Source organism: Lepidochelys olivacea, assembly GCF_965140295.1.
Source record: "Lepidochelys olivacea isolate rLepOli2 genome assembly, chromosome: 1".
Classification (NCBI taxonomy): Eukaryota; Metazoa; Chordata; order Testudines; family Cheloniidae; genus Lepidochelys; species Lepidochelys olivacea.
In genome coordinates this window covers 311,985,014-312,000,556 of record NC_140411.1, presented here as the reverse complement: position 1 = coordinate 312,000,556, position 15,543 = coordinate 311,985,014, and the positions used below count along the sequence as shown (strand labels likewise).

At 39.9% G+C, this 15,543-nt stretch overlaps 1 protein-coding gene across 3 annotated transcripts in view; it reads left to right on the top strand.

Moving 5' to 3' along the window:
• The window catches only part of ATP6AP1 (ATPase H+ transporting accessory protein 1), a 92,787-nt gene that overhangs the window by 34,893 nt on the left and 42,351 nt on the right, over positions 1 to 15,543 (top strand). For all 3 annotated transcript variants that reach the window (XM_084617864.1, XM_084617865.1, XM_084617866.1), the window contains 3 exons: positions 1,039 to 1,232; positions 3,547 to 3,584; positions 9,598 to 9,683. In XM_084617864.1, the coding sequence (XP_084473990.1) occupies positions 1,039 to 1,232; positions 3,547 to 3,584; positions 9,598 to 9,683 (318 nt within the window). The remainder of the gene's footprint in view (positions 1 to 1,038; positions 1,233 to 3,546; positions 3,585 to 9,597; positions 9,684 to 15,543) is intronic.

The following is a 15,543-nucleotide window of genomic DNA, read 5'->3' as shown; positions in this document are numbered from 1 at the left end:
CAAATAACAGATATACCGTTTGATCAATCCCAACTGAGTCAGCTCAGTCCGAGTTTTGTGATTCAGGTTTTGAGTAGCAAGCCAGGAAGTAATTGAAATTTATGAAAATACTAATAAAAAATTAAATAGCAATAGCATGAGATTTCATAGCTGTAGCTCACGAAAGCTCATGCTCAAATAAATTGGTTAGTCTCTAAGGTGCCACAAGTCCTCCTTTTCTTTTAGCATGAGATTCTGTGACCCCAAAATAGGCAAGATTTATCAAATTATTTGTTACAAATTAGTCACTCATAGCACTTATCAAGAATGGGTATTTAAGATGCAAAGTGTGTAGACATGGTAGTGTGGCTGTCTGGTACTGAATTGTACTGTTCTAACTTGTGCTTACCTATATTGATTAGTTTCAATTACAACGGCATTAATTTCCTGTTTGACAGCTGTTTGACAGCTCTATGTATTAGACTGATAGTATAAATACACTTCCTCGTGGTGTAGTAGCCATGGAGATGGAATTACTGTGTCACATTGAGACACACTGGTGTAGAAGTGTGAGGAAACTAGCACTGTATGTGTTCTGGGGCATGCAGGCCAGGAGCTGTCAATCTAGCCCCTTTCAGTATCATGCTTACAAGCCTTCATGTGGAATATGTGCTAAATAAAATGTGCTATCAATTTAAAGAGATATAAAACCTGTTGGCAAAAATGTTAATACATTACTGGTTGAAAAATACAGGATTATCTTTGTGAAAATATTCAAACAAATTTTACAAAAAAAATTCATCAACATTTTGAATTTTCAGACATTTCAAAACCTATAAACTGGTGAAAAAATAGAAAAAAAATTAAGCTTTGCAAAGTTTTAATAATTTTGAAAAAATTTCAACCATCTCTACCAGTGCTCATTACTTGCCATTTTTTTAAATTGCCATGTTGGATTTGTGCGCAGATTTGAATATCATAATCAAGAATATAAAAAAGCAATCTGCCTGTGTCTTAACTATGAAGCAGATGACTAAATTCTCCACATACTTATTACAGAAACTCCTTGAGTCTTCATCATCCTCTTTAGTTTTATCGGCTGTTGACTGTCAGGCTACCAGTTACCTTTTGGATTATTTTCAAGAATCAATGGATTGGAAGCTAACAGACATAGACGAGTTTGAGGTATCTAAGCTGGAAGTAGACACATCCAAGCCCAACATATTTGTGGTAAAGCTACAGCCAGTCAGCAGGTATGGAGCTTGTTGCAATAAAGATTGGAATGGACATTTCTGTTTTCAGGATTTTCAAGCCTTCTTGAACATGCCATGTGTATTAACCATCTATATAAGCCACTAAAGCCCAGATTTGTAAAAGTTATTGAGGCATTGCTATGCTCAGTGTTGCAACACCTGACTGATTTGGGATCTTATTTTCAAAAGGAATTTAGGCACTTAGGAGCCTGAATCACATTGACAGTGAAGTGGCTGAGGGCCTAAATCCCTTTTGAAAATTGGATTTAGGATCCTAAATTAGTTAGGCGTTGTAATGCTGAGCACAGCAACACTTAAAAACCTTTAAAAATTTGTGCCTAAAACAATAGTGTTACAGGATTAAGAAAGTTATCAAATATTTTGCTCTAAATACACACTCTGTATTATTTCACATTGCCTGTTAAGTTTACCAAGGGCAATATTTGAATGATGTAGAGAAGGTCAATCATATTTTACCTCTGTCATTATCCTAGAAACATTGAGCACCGAATGGAATTAAATGGCAACACATTTATAACTGATAAAGGGAATTATTTTATGCAACACATAATGAACCTGTGGAATTCACTGCCATAAGGTATTCCAGAGTTTAAGAACCTAGCAGGATTATAAAAAGGATTGGATGTTTATATCAATATTGAGATCTTAGCCACATTAGACAGGATGAAATTATAAATATTAAATTATAAATGGTAAAATTTTAAAGGAAATTATAAAATCCTTCATGTTTCTGGGACTAAGCCATCTTCTCTCTGACGGGGTTAGGGAGAAAGTTCCTTCATAGGCATGTTATTGCATGATTGTTAATTATGAGGCTTTTACACCTCTTTCTGGAGTGTCTGGTATGGAGCACGGTTGGAGATAGGATACTGAACTATAGGGACCATTCTCCTGACCTGGAGATTTCTGTGTTTCTGTTTCAACAAAAAGCTACGAAGTTTATAGGCAGTCCTATCAGGCGCTGTCAGAATTCCCGTTAGGTACTTTATCTCAATATAGTCATACAAATTATTGAGTTTGACAGGACTTTGATTATTTTATTTAATCTGATAATAACTTGTTCTGTTGTCAATTTCACCATTGCTTGGCATATTTCTAGCCAGTCTTTCTATTCTCTTCCAAGTGACAGCAGTGATAAATTACTGTAAACATTTCTGTCACTGATGTCATGAGAGGAAAGAGCACATGGAGATGCTTTTAAACATAAAAGTAAATTGTACATGTGAAAAATCTAAAGTTACATTGAAATTTATTTTGCCTCTGTGCTCATTGGAATTTACCCTGTAACACCCTCAAGTCTTTGAATGCTAGCTTTTACATTTGTAGCTCTCAGTACAATTCAGTACAATCAAGCAACTAGTTTACTTTGAAGTTGATGCTAAAAATTTGCAGACCACACTGCAAGATGTTGAGAGCAACTTTTAAAATATTAGCTTCCTATTTACAATGTTGAGTTTTGCTTATTGCTGTGCCCTGAAGGCCAACTTATGCCTGCCCCATGCCAAAGGGGGAGGCAGATACTGGGCAGTCCCTTCTTGCCCTAGTGGACCTGCACAGGAGGCAGCTATAATTTGGTTTGCTGTGCTGAGGAGCACTGCCAGCAGCATTAGGAACCCTAGAAGAAGCATGTATGGGCACAGTGAATGTGGGACCTGTCCTGCTTGCAACACTAACCCCACCAAGCATCAACGTAAGAGTGTTGGGGAGAGAAGGGCTGGCTACACAGTTTGCAATGGTGTCACAAGTCCCTCTGCTCAGTTCATTCCCCTGATACCTCCATACATGCACCGTTGCTTGAACGGTGGAGCTCCTCCCTCGCTCTAGTATAACTCTAACTCTATCAAAGACATAACTGAACCCTAAGATAGCATAACGTTATATAGCATGTCACAGTACAGATACAGGCAAGAGCTCTGTCCTAAGGGGCTTACAAGCTAATATCAGACAACATGACATAATGAGAGGGGACAGAACTTAATGAGAGGGAGTCTGGGGAGGGAAGGACCAGGTTAATACCAATAACGTGGGTTCTTGTTCTGGGGAATTCAACAGCTTGATGGAGCAAAGAAGTTTGAGTTTTTCAGGAATAAAATAAATACTTCTTAGTTGACTAGTTTCTTGTGGGCTTTGCAGAAGAAAGAAATGGACTTTAAGGATTGAATAAGAAGGGAGTAGTGGCTTTGCAGATCAGCATAGGAAGGGCATGCCAAAAGTGGCCTTTAACGCCAGACATTTCTTGAGAATATTATTTTGGTCTATACAATATTTTAATTATCTTTCTTTTTTTGTATAGATTAAATGATATTTCTACAAAGGCTTTTGCTGCAAATGGTAAGCAATGTGGCTGCTGTATCCAGTGTTTCATGATTTGGTCCTATTTTCCTGAGGCTGCATGCTATACCTTCTAGTGATTCCCAACAATTGGTATGATACTATTATTAATTCTTTAGGATTCTTTTAATCTATCTGCACCTATATTACTTGTCTATAGCCAATCACCATAGCATTTAGGTACTGACAGCCTGATCCAAAGTCCACCGGAATCAATGGAAGTCTCCCAGTTGACTTTACTGGATCAGGCCCTAAATATGACTGGTCTTTTTGTGATTGATACTATGAATTCCATCCTTGCTTCAGTGTTAAGCCTCTGCTCACTGTGTCTCCTATTTACTTCTGTAAATTTTAGCCCACCCACCCATATGTTTGTACATTATAGTGCACACAACTAAATAGGAGGTGTCAGCTCAAGAGGGCAAGATTGAGGTCTTAGTCTAGTAAAATGGTACACATGATTGAAAAGATTGGGAAATGCTTCTCCTGCCTCTGTAAAATGATAATGGGGCCCTTCAAAGAGTGCTTGATTTTAAGTTTAATTTGTTGTTGGTTTCGTAGGTACCACACAATGCTTTTTAAGGGGGCATCAGTGCACACATTTCTGTATTAAAAACCTTTTCCCCCCTAGGGTATGTAAGCTAGCTGTAAAACAATTACTATATGCAAATAGACAGCCCTAGTTTTCACAGGGCTTTAACTTGGGCTCCAAATTAGAACTCCTATTATGAGGCTTGCAAATAACTGTAGGGGCAATTCTCAGGGGTACCAATGATTGCACACACAATCAATTCATTACTGTAGGTGGCTAAGTGGCTATACAATGTGCCTATAATTATGTGCGTCCCCAAAACTGCAGATCTAAAATCAGAGGCAGCTGTTGGAAATCAGGAAGAACTTCTTAGTTCTGAAGTTAATGGTGCTTTATTTTTGAGTAGGACAAAGTGAATTTGATTTTTAAGTAGAAAGTATTAGCTGGTCTCTTTCTCTGAATCACTGAGGCACTATGGTAGCATCACTAGCCAAAAAAAGCACAAACCCCTGGAGAACTAGAGGCTGAGAACTGCCCTAAACTCCACCAGCTGATAGCAGTCCCCAAGGGACATTCCGACAGATGGGGACTGCCAGAGTGTAGCATTTTCTGGCCACACCCCTGAGATCTCTCCTATTCTGGAACTGCAGAGGTGGTGGGATAATGTAGGAATTGGCTATACCCACTCTGTGTATGGGGGACTCACTGCTCCAGCAAAGAAATGGCCAGTTTCTGCTTCCTTTGCACACCTGAGCAGCAAAAGCTAGGCCCTGGCCTGCATTTCAATTGTGTCATCAGCTATATAAAAGTAGAAATGCGTGCTGGCTCCACAATTCATGTTCAGTCCTTTTGGTTCTTTTGCCAACCATGGTGATACCAAAGCACTACCCAATAACTCCTGAAAATATCAGTGACAGTGAATTTAAACTTAAAAAATGAAAAGTTACTGAACTGCTGATTTAGGTCAATGGTCTATGGAATTGATGGGACAAAATCATATAGGAATCTCACTGTTCTGTTCCAAAAACTGCATTATATAAAAGGTTCGCATTACAGCTTTCCGAATCATGCATTCCATGTTCCAGCAAATCTGTTTATTATTAGCCACACAACGCAATCCATTTGCCAAATGTTACTGCTATCAGGAGACCTCTTGAGGTCACAATTCCTTGCAAGGTCATTAATTATTTGTATTTATTATTTACTGATGACTGATAGCTACTATTGGTGTTTGGACCAGTAACAACAAATGCCATTTGTCACATCCCTGTAACATGACAAGAATGCCGTAAACCAATAAATATTGTGTATTGTTTCTGACAATGCCAACAGTAAAATCAAGAGAAATACTGCACTCCTGTAACAGTGAATAGCAACTCAAAAATACTTGTATGCATGTCACAGTGAATTCTTTACTTTCTTCCCAGAGGCACGCACAGGAATAAAAATTTTCCCGTTTTTGAGGGGCACTTTCTGTGCACCCCATGGCTGGAGGAGCTCTCTCTCTCTGAGCAGCCAGAGGAGCTGGTTTTCCCCGCTGTGGCCCCAGGACCAGTGGAGATGGCTCTCGTCCCCTCCTCCCAGCAGCTGGAGAAGCTGGATCTCCCCCACACCCTGGCCCCAGAGCAGGAGGACCTGTCATCTCCCACCCTGGCCTGGTGCCAGAGGAGCTTGCTCTTACCGTCCTGGCTCTGGAGGAGTTCTGTGCCTCCACTGGTTGGGGGGTGGGGTGTGCCCCAGCTTCCCCCCCCACACACAGCATGCCCCTGTTTCCTCCCCACTGCACATAGTTTTAAAATATGACACAACAAAACTCCAGAAGACTCTTGTGCAGTTTTATTTACTAGAGATATCATGTTTTGTTTAAGATAAGCTAGAAGTCAGATCTGGATTTCAAACACCCCAAAGTCTGACTTGAAGTGATAAGATGATGTAGGTGGTGGTCAGCATGTTATAGAAATGAGACCAGCTGGGAAATTTAGATTAGGGTTCAGATTCCAAACTTCCCCAAAATTCCATGTATCCAGACTTATGGTCTTGGTTAAGATTTCATTTTCTGTGTGTGTATGTAATAATTGTGAAAAGATTACCTTGGGCTACGTCTCTCATTTTTTAAAGATCATTTTTTTCTCTCTTAGGCCATTATTCTTTCACCTCTTCAGGATACTGGGGGGGGGAGGGGTTTCGTGATTTTTACCTTTGTCTTGCTCCTTCTGTTTCCTTTCAGTATTTTCCGTTTCCCTCTTGTTTGAGGCAGAGTATATGACATTCACTTAGGATTTTCTCTATTTTCCCTTTTGCTAAGATCCTTCCCTTCTCAGTAGACCCTTTCCTCTATACCAGCTGTCTGCTAGATTCTTCTCCATTAAGTGCTTGTTCCTGCACCCATTGCAGTCAATGGCAAAACTCCCATTGACTTTAATGATCTGGGATAAGGCCCTTAATTGCTTCCTCATTTATTCCTCCTTCCCTTCTTCTCAGTCTGTTCCTCCTAACCCCTATTTCTTACCCATTACTTTTCTCCATTATTTCTCTTTCTCCTTCCTTCGCTTTCCTATTCTCCTCTCTTGCTATTTTTTTGCTGCCCCTTCTCTTTCTTTCGATTTCTCTCCTTCCATTCCCTTTCCTCTCCCTCAGTTCTTCTCTTCCTTCCTCCCCACGCCCATGGTGTAAAAGTTCAGTGAGGACATCAAGATTGATTAGGAAGTAACATACGATAGTCCTGGTGCTCATCCTGCAGTTCTTATTTAAATCAAGTGCTCACTGAAATTAATGGGAGCTTCAGTAGAGACTGCAGGTTCTGGACCTTCCAGAAGGGAATAGGGGAATTATTTTCTGTTATCAGTTTTGGTGGAGGTTCTTAATTTAGATAACAAATATATAGAAGTTGGGTACTAAATATATGGCTGCAGGATTCTAGTTGTACTGCTACTGGCTTTTTTGTGTTTTAACTTTTAAACATTATTATTTTAATTTCATAAATAGTAAATAGGGGTTGTATTGTGCTGGGTGCTGTATAAACACAGAGCTACACACTACTTGCCTTGAAGCGTTTATAATCTAAGAAACATTCTTAAAGATACTTTCAAATAAATGGATAGTGTGTGTGTCATGGGGTTTTGGTATTTTTTGGTAACAGGTGAATTGTAGTCTTTATCAAACATACTGTCCTGAGGGTATTCCCATGACAACTCCTCTGAATAAATAGATTGCTTCTAGACCTTCCTGAAAGCAAAAAGTCATTGATATTCTTGGTAGCTATAGCTACGCTTGTCTCCTTTTTTCAGTGAAATGCTAAATAATGTATTATTACCACAGAAGTTCTTTGGATATCTTAAATGAGACACAAACACATTTTATATTATATTATACCTGCGGCAAACAGCGACTCAAGCTGTTGGGTTTTTTAAAGTGACACTGTACATAAATCTGCAGGATGTAATTTCTCAGAGCTCCTAGATCAAAGATATAAAATGTAAATGTCATTTGTGTTGCTGGGGAAAGTCTATGTGCAGGATTTTTTATAGGAGATAAATTTTGTTTATCATTTAAAAAAAACACCTTTAGATAACTGCCTCTCTTGAGTGAAATTGTTATTGTCTTAACTGTGCAAACTTGGCAAAATCCTGCTGAAAAATAGTTATGTAAATTTTCACCAAAGCTGCCTAAGCGTGAGAGCACAATTTCACTAAATAGGAGAGGTTAAAAGGGTAATGAAATGAGAGCAGATACTGATAAATGAAAATTAAACTCAGTTACTGTAGCTTGTCCACTTAGAATCTGTATAAGAAGCCTGTTTTGGCTGGGTTGTGAAATATCCATTCATCGGACAGGTTTGCTTAGTAGACAAGAAGCAGTAACAGGAAATATTAGCCCACTGACTGACTTCTCCATCAATCACACTGAAAAAGCTAACGTTTCTTGACATTCACCATGTGTGTTCTTGATCTTATGTAGTTTTTTCCTAGTGTTTTCAGTTGCAGTTGGCAAACTTGAGATAAGCTGTAAATTGTCATAATTATATATGATTTTATGAATGATGAATGTTCCATAAGAATATTCTTTGGACTCCCTTACTGAAAACTTCTGCAAAACTATGGCAAGACACTGAGTTTGGAAAACCTGGTACTTTGTAATGATTCCTCCATGTATAGTCATAGAATCATAGAATATTAGGGTTGGAAGAGACCGCAGGAGGTCATCTAGTCCAATCCCCTGCGCAAAGCAGGACCAACACCAACACCATATAGTTATGCCTCCATCTTCATGACAACTTACCTTATTTTTCTCAGAAATGTTAACAGCAGGGCTAATGAATTATCTGTTTCTGCTCCTATTGAAGTCAATAGCAAAGTTTCCATTGACTTCAGAGTTAGTAAGGTCAGACCCAAAATTCACAATGTCAAGTAGAATTATTACTCTCAGTATAGTACATATTGTGCACATATCTTAGGTACACTAACCCTTTGAGCTTTGTTTGGTGGTAAGTTTCCAATAATCATATGCTCTGAACATTCTGGGGTACATGGTATAATTTCTCCCCTTATAAACACAGTTTACTAATTCTTCAGCTTTATTTTTAATTAGCTGGTAATTTAACTAGCAGTCATAGATATCCTTTTATCATTTGCTGGATGATCTTCTCTTCTGTCACTTTCCTAAAACCCACTCTCGCAGGTATCCTTCCTACTGTACTTTCTTCACAACTTCAGAACCCCTTCTTTATCTGAATTGTTGTCTTGTCTAATGTGGACTGTAACTTCCTTAGGGCAGTGAATGTCTCTTACTCCCTTTTTGTAAATCCAGCCTCAGCTGGAGTACAGTGTCCAATTCGGGGCACCACACTTTAGGAAAGATGTGGACAATTCAGAGAGAATCCAAGGAAGAGAAACAAAAATGGTAAAAGTTTTAGAAAACCTGACCTACGAGGAAAGGTTGTAAAAACAGAGCATCTTTAGAACTGAGCAGAAAGACTGACGGGGTGGGGATCTAAAAAATCTTCAAATATGTCAATGGCTATTATAAAGAGGGCAGGGATCAATTGTTCTCAATGTCCACTGAAGGTAGGACAAGAAGTAATGGGCTTAATCTGCAGCAAGGTACATTTAGGTTAGACATTAGGAAAAACTTGCTACCTATAAGGATAATTAAGCTCTGGAATAGGCTTCCAAAGGAGGTTGTGGAATCCCCATCACTGGAGGTTTTAAAGAACAGGTTCAACAAACAGCTGTCAGGGGTGGTCTAGGTTTACTTAGTCTTGCCTCAGCACAAGGGGCTGGACTTGGTGACCTCTCGAGGTCCCTACTCACCCTACATTTCTGTGATTGTAAATTATCATACAACTTGTGGTGTCATATAAATTATTTCAAATAATAATCCTAGTAAGTTTAAATACCTATCTATGCTGTTACTTGTATTATGATCATAGATTTTTAGTTCTCAACTTAGAGTTTGGTAAACTATACAAATGTGTATTTACAGACAAAATAATTGGAAGACTGCAAGAAAATCTGCAAGAACAAGGAATTCAGTTTTCAGTAATTTACACTGCAGTGAGACCTTCACGGGTGAGTAGTCTTCCGTGTCTAGAGCTGTCAATTTTTTGTAGTATAACAATACTTGCTAATGAATGTTGTACGTGACTTTCAGGATTACACAAGTAAACAGTCAGTCCTGTACAAACTTTGCACAGAAAGGATTGCCTGGATTTTCAATTACAGACCTGTATTTTTAATAGGCTTGTGAATTTGCCATGTTTTTAGTGGTCTTTATAACTCGTAATTTTTTAAAAGCATAATGTTTAGATTTTTTTCCATTTAATTCCTGTCTTTTGCATAAAAAGGACCTTAAGGAAGAACATATTGGCTCAGGATTATCACGTCTTTCATCTCTAGAGGGTTCAAATCTAGATCAGGTCATTATTAGCCAGAAGTTGTTAATAAGCTGATGGATGTTAATTGTCCAGAGAACTGAGTTGGTGATCTAAATCTAGTTCCAGATAGATGAGGTTCAGCCAGAACTGACTGCGCTTTTTGATGGTAGTCTGAGGTAGTAATCAAATAGATACAGATACTGGACTATTTGCAGATGACACACAGATTAGTAGTGAGGTAAATAATGATGGGGACAGGTCACTTTTCTCCGTGTGACCTGTTTCTCTTGGCAAGCTGGTTGAAAACAAACATAAATTTTAATACAGCCAAATGCAAGGAATTCTAGGAACAAAGAACATAGGCCATACTAAAAGGAATGTGGACTGTACCCTAAAAAGCAGGGACTCTGAGAAGGACCTCAGTGTTATAGGGTACATCTACATAGGGATAAAAACCCATGGCTGTCCTAGGTCAGCTGACTTGGGCTTGCAGGTCTTGGGTCCCAGATTCAGATACAGTGGTGGATCAATATGAAGACACTTGCACTGCTGTTGTCTCTGCTGTCCATGTCCTGTGGATAAAGAGTGGACTTCAGTCTCTAGGGCTTTCAGTCAGGTTCTTTCAAAAGTAGTAAATTCTGTATTTTAAAGAAGGTCCACAATAATAATTACAATGAGTTGTCACAGTTCTTTCCAGTATGAAATGGAAGGAAGTAGTCACTCGCAAATTGCAGATATGCATTTGGTAGATTTCGAAAGAAAAAAATTGGGGTTGGTTACAGGAATGTGAGGAATGTTGAAAGTAATATTGAAATCTGTAATGATTTTAAAGTGATTCATTTCAGAGTAGCAGCTATGTTAGTCTGTATCCGCAAAAAGAAAAGGAGGACTTGGGGCACCTTAGAGACTAACAAATTTATTTGAGCATAAGCTTTCGTGAGGTAGCTGTAGCTGATGAAAGCTTATGCTCAAATAAATTTGTTAGTCTCTAAGGTGCCACAAGTCCTCCTTTTCTTTTTAAAGTGATTCAGTTCAGCCAACTGGAGCTTTATTCAATAATTAAAGTAATGCAGTCATTTTTAATTCTTCTACATTCCACAAACTGAGCCCTCTTAAACTCTTCTACATTCTAAATTCAAGCCCATGTAAAAACACTTCAAATTATTTGCATAGTAAAAGTGATATTAAATTACTGCAGTACTTTCAAGATTTATCAGCTGCCGTAGAGGGCTGTGGTAGGCAGCCAGTAAAGCACCTACTGGAGAGTCATCTATCCATACTTCTGTGTGTAACCCAGTGCTCAATATGTGTTATGCTTCTCTGTCTGTGCTTGGTCCAATGAAGATATGAATGTATTTAACTGTCAGCCAAAGCCAAATTTATTCCTTCACTTCATGCTGTAGAGGTTTATGCTCTACATAGAGGTTACAGGTTCAATCCCCAGTGACAACCAAAGTGTTGGTTATATGAAAAGGAATATTACATTATTCTTTACTTCTGAAGAATGTCACCAGCATCTAGCTTTAAATAAAACTCTTTATACCCAGCATAATGTTTTTGGAATTCACTCCTATTTATAAACTAATGTCTCAGGGTACTTTTCCTTGAATGTTCTAGTTATGTGGAGCATTTATCCATTAATCTGCTCATTTGATATTATTTTGTTGGAAAGGAATTGGGAAGTGCTTCCATTCCTAATTACTATTCGGTATGAGAGATTTGCCTTCACCAGGTTGGTCTTCTCCATTGATAAAGGAAAGTGACTTCAATCATAATACTCTTCTTATAAAAAGATTGGTATTGTATATGTAAATTCACTTTCTGCAAAGGAGATCCCCACTCCAGAGCTGAACAGTTGTTCCTCTTGGCTCCCTTGCAGGTAATTCTGCCTCCTAGCTGTTGCTAAGCAATTCAGAACTAGTGGTAATACCTCCTTGCTGCAGCCCTTTCTCTCGAGTGGAAGTGCCTGGGAAGTGCCATAGCCTGTGGGAAGTGCCATAGCCTCAAGCACTACTAAACCAATGATGAGAAATGCTTAACAATAAAACATGGGCAGGATTCCAGACTAGAGTCTCTCCCCGAGAAAGTGCATTAACATGATAGAAGTCAAAATCCTCCTATGATTACAGTCTTTTTTCTCTATTGATTGGGAAAACCAGTTTAGTAAGTGCAGCCAGAGAGCTCTCTTGCGGGTGAGAGGAGGTTGGTGAGCAGGTGAGAGGAGGCCAGGATGACCACAGCTGAGGAAGCAACATATGGAAAATCCATCAGGAGGTAGAGATTTACCCAGGCTTTCTCTGTCTGCTTGTTTCTGCCATAGCTTCTGGGTCACGAGCCTGGAGCTAGATGGCTAATACCTTAGAACAGCAGGTCTATGCTGAACTAGTTTAACTAGTTTTGGTAACCAGTTCAAGATTCCTCTGGATATTAGATTCTGTCACATGGGTAATGTGAAGGGTTGTCATCGCTGGGGTGCAGCCTGGGAGCTGTGGGAACCGCTGTGCCCCTCTAAGACACACAACTGGGTTGGCTCTATATTCACACATCTTGGCTGGAGAGACAGCCAGCCTCACCTGGACCTGTTAACACCCAACACAACAGCAGATGGTGCCACTCACCCAAATGGAGCCGCCTGAGTGCAAACAGCAGACACTAGCCAATTCCCCAGCTCCCCAGGCATACCCACCCTCCTGCCGCTGGAGGATGAACCCAAAATTATACGGTCTGGCACTGCACAGAGCTCTGTACAATGTAAGCTCATAAATAGTTCACTCTCCTCTCGATGTGGGAAAGATATGCAACAAGCCTGTGTTAACCAAGCTGAGATTTTTCCCCAGGCACTTCACTCAAAGACACCCTGGTTTAGATAAAACAAAAAACAGATTTTAAGTGATTATAAGTAATAGCAAACAGATCAAAGTAGATTACCTAGTAAATAAACAAAACCACAAACTAAACCTAAAAAGAAAAGGAGGACTTGTGGCACCTTAGAGACTAACAAATTTATTTGAGCATAAGCTTTCGTGAGCTACAGCTCACTTCATCGGATGCATTCAGTGGAAAATACAGTGGGCAGATTTATATACACAGAGAACATGAAACAATGGGTGTTACCACACACACTGTAAGGAGAGTGATCAGGTCAGGTGAGCTATTACCAACAGGAGAGTGTGTGTGTGGGGGACCTTTTGTAGTGATAATCAAGGTGGGCCATTTCCAGCAGTTGACAAGAACGTCTGAGGAACAGTGGTGGTGGTGGTGGTGGGGGGGGCGGAAATAAACGTGGGGAAATAGTTTTAGTTTGTGTAATGACCCATCCACTCCCAGTCTTTATTCAAGCCTAAGTTAATTGTATCCAGTTTGCAAATTAATTCCAATTCAGCAGTCTCTCGTTAGGAGTCTGTTTTTGAAGTGTTTTTGTTGAAGAATTGCCACTTTTAGGTCTGTAATCAAGTGACCAAAGAGATTGAAGTGTTCTCCGACTGGTTTTTGAATGTTATAATTCTTGACTTTTGATTTGTGTTCATTAATTCTTTTACGTAGAGACTGTCCAGTTTGACCAATGTACATGGCAGAGGGGCATTGCTGGCACATGATGGCATATATCACATTGGTAGATGTGCAGGTGAATGAGACTCTGATAGTGTGGCTGATGTGATTAGGCCCTATGATGGTGTCCCCTGAATAGATATGTGGACACAGTTGGCAATGGGCTTTGTTGCAAGGATAGGTTCCTGAGTTAGTGGTTCTGTTGTGTGGTGTGTGGTTGCTGGTGAGTATTTGCTTCAGGTTGGGGGGCTGTCTGTAAGCAAGGACTGGCCAGTCTCCCAAGATCTGTGAGAGTGATGGGTCGTCCTTCAGGATAGGTTGTAGATCCTTGATGATGCGTTGGAGAGGTTTTAGTTGGGCGCTGAAGGTGATGGCTAGTGGCGTTCTGTTATTTTCTTCGTTGGGCATGTCCTGTAGTAGGTGACTTCTGGGTACTCTTCTGGCTCTGTTAATCTGTTTCTTCACTTCAGCAGGTGGATATTGTAGTCATAAGAATGCTTGATAGAGATCTTGTAGGTGCTTGATCTGTCTGAGGGGTTGGAGCAAATGTGGTTGTATCATAGAGCCTGGCTGTAGACAATGGATTGTGTGGTGTGGTCTGGAGGAAAGCTGGAGGCATGTAGGTAGGCATAGCGGTCAATAGGTGTTCGGTATAGGGTGGTGTTTATGTGACCATCGCTTATTAGCACCATAGTGTCCAGGAACTAAACCTAAAATACTAGAAAGATTGGATATGAATTAGCAATTTCTCACCCTGGCTCATGATACAAGCAGTCCACCAGGTTTCCATACACAGGCTAAAAATCCTTTTAGCCTGGGACCAACACTTCCCCCAGTTCAGTCTTTGTGCCTCGGATGTTTCCAGGAGTGTCCTTGTGTGGTGAGTGAGGCCCCTAGATGATGTCACACCCCACCTTATGTAGCTTTAACATATGGCGGGAATCCTTTGTTCCAAAAACAGTTCCCAGCCCAGTTTATGGATAAATACAGGTACTTAAAATGGAGTTCAGTATCATGTGGTTTGCTCACATGCCCTTGCTGAGTCATAGCAGCTATTACTTACAGGCCATCTGAAACATTTACAGGAAGCCTAAGCTTTTCCATAGCCCATTGTCTTTGTTGATGAACCATTAGCACTGTCTAGCTTCATCACTGTGGTACCTGAAAGGCTAGCTCTGTGTTTTTTCCAGAGTAATCACATTTGAAATACAGATCCATAGTCAATATTCATAACTTCAGATACAAAAATGATACATGCATGCAAATAGGATAATATTAATCAAATCATAACTTTTCCAATGACACCTTACATGACACATCTTGTACAAAATGCATCATAATTATGCCATAATCATATCATAATAATATCATTATGACTCAGGGAACTAATGGGCAGGATCTCCTTGGAGGCTAATATGAGGGGGAAAGAAGTCCAGGAGAGCTGGCTATATTTTAAAGAAGCCTTTTTGAGGTCACAGGAATAAACCATCCCCAGGTGCAGAAAGAATAGCAAATTTGGCAGATGACTGGCTTGGCTTAACAGAAAAATCTTTCATGAGCTTAAACATGAAAAGGGAGCTTAGAAGAAGTGGAAACTTGGACAGATGACTAGGGAGGAGTATAAAAATATTGCTTGAGTATGCAGGGATGTAATCAAGAAGGCCAAAGCAAATTGAAATTGTAGATAGCAAGGGATATGAAGAGTAACAAGAAGGGTTTCTACAGGTATGTAAGCAACAACAAGACGACCAGGGAAAGTGTGGGACCCTTACTGAATGGGGGAGGCAACCTAGTGACAGATGATGTGGAAAAAGCTGAAGTACTCAATGCTTTTTCCCCCCTTGGTCTTCAGACAAGGTCAGCTCCCAGACTGCTGCACTGGACAGCACAGTATGGGGAGGAAGTGAGCAGCCCTCAGTGGTGAAATAACAGGTTAAGTATGATTTAGAAAAGCTGGCCATGCACAAGTTCATGGGGCCAGATGAAAAGCATCCAAGGGTGCAGAG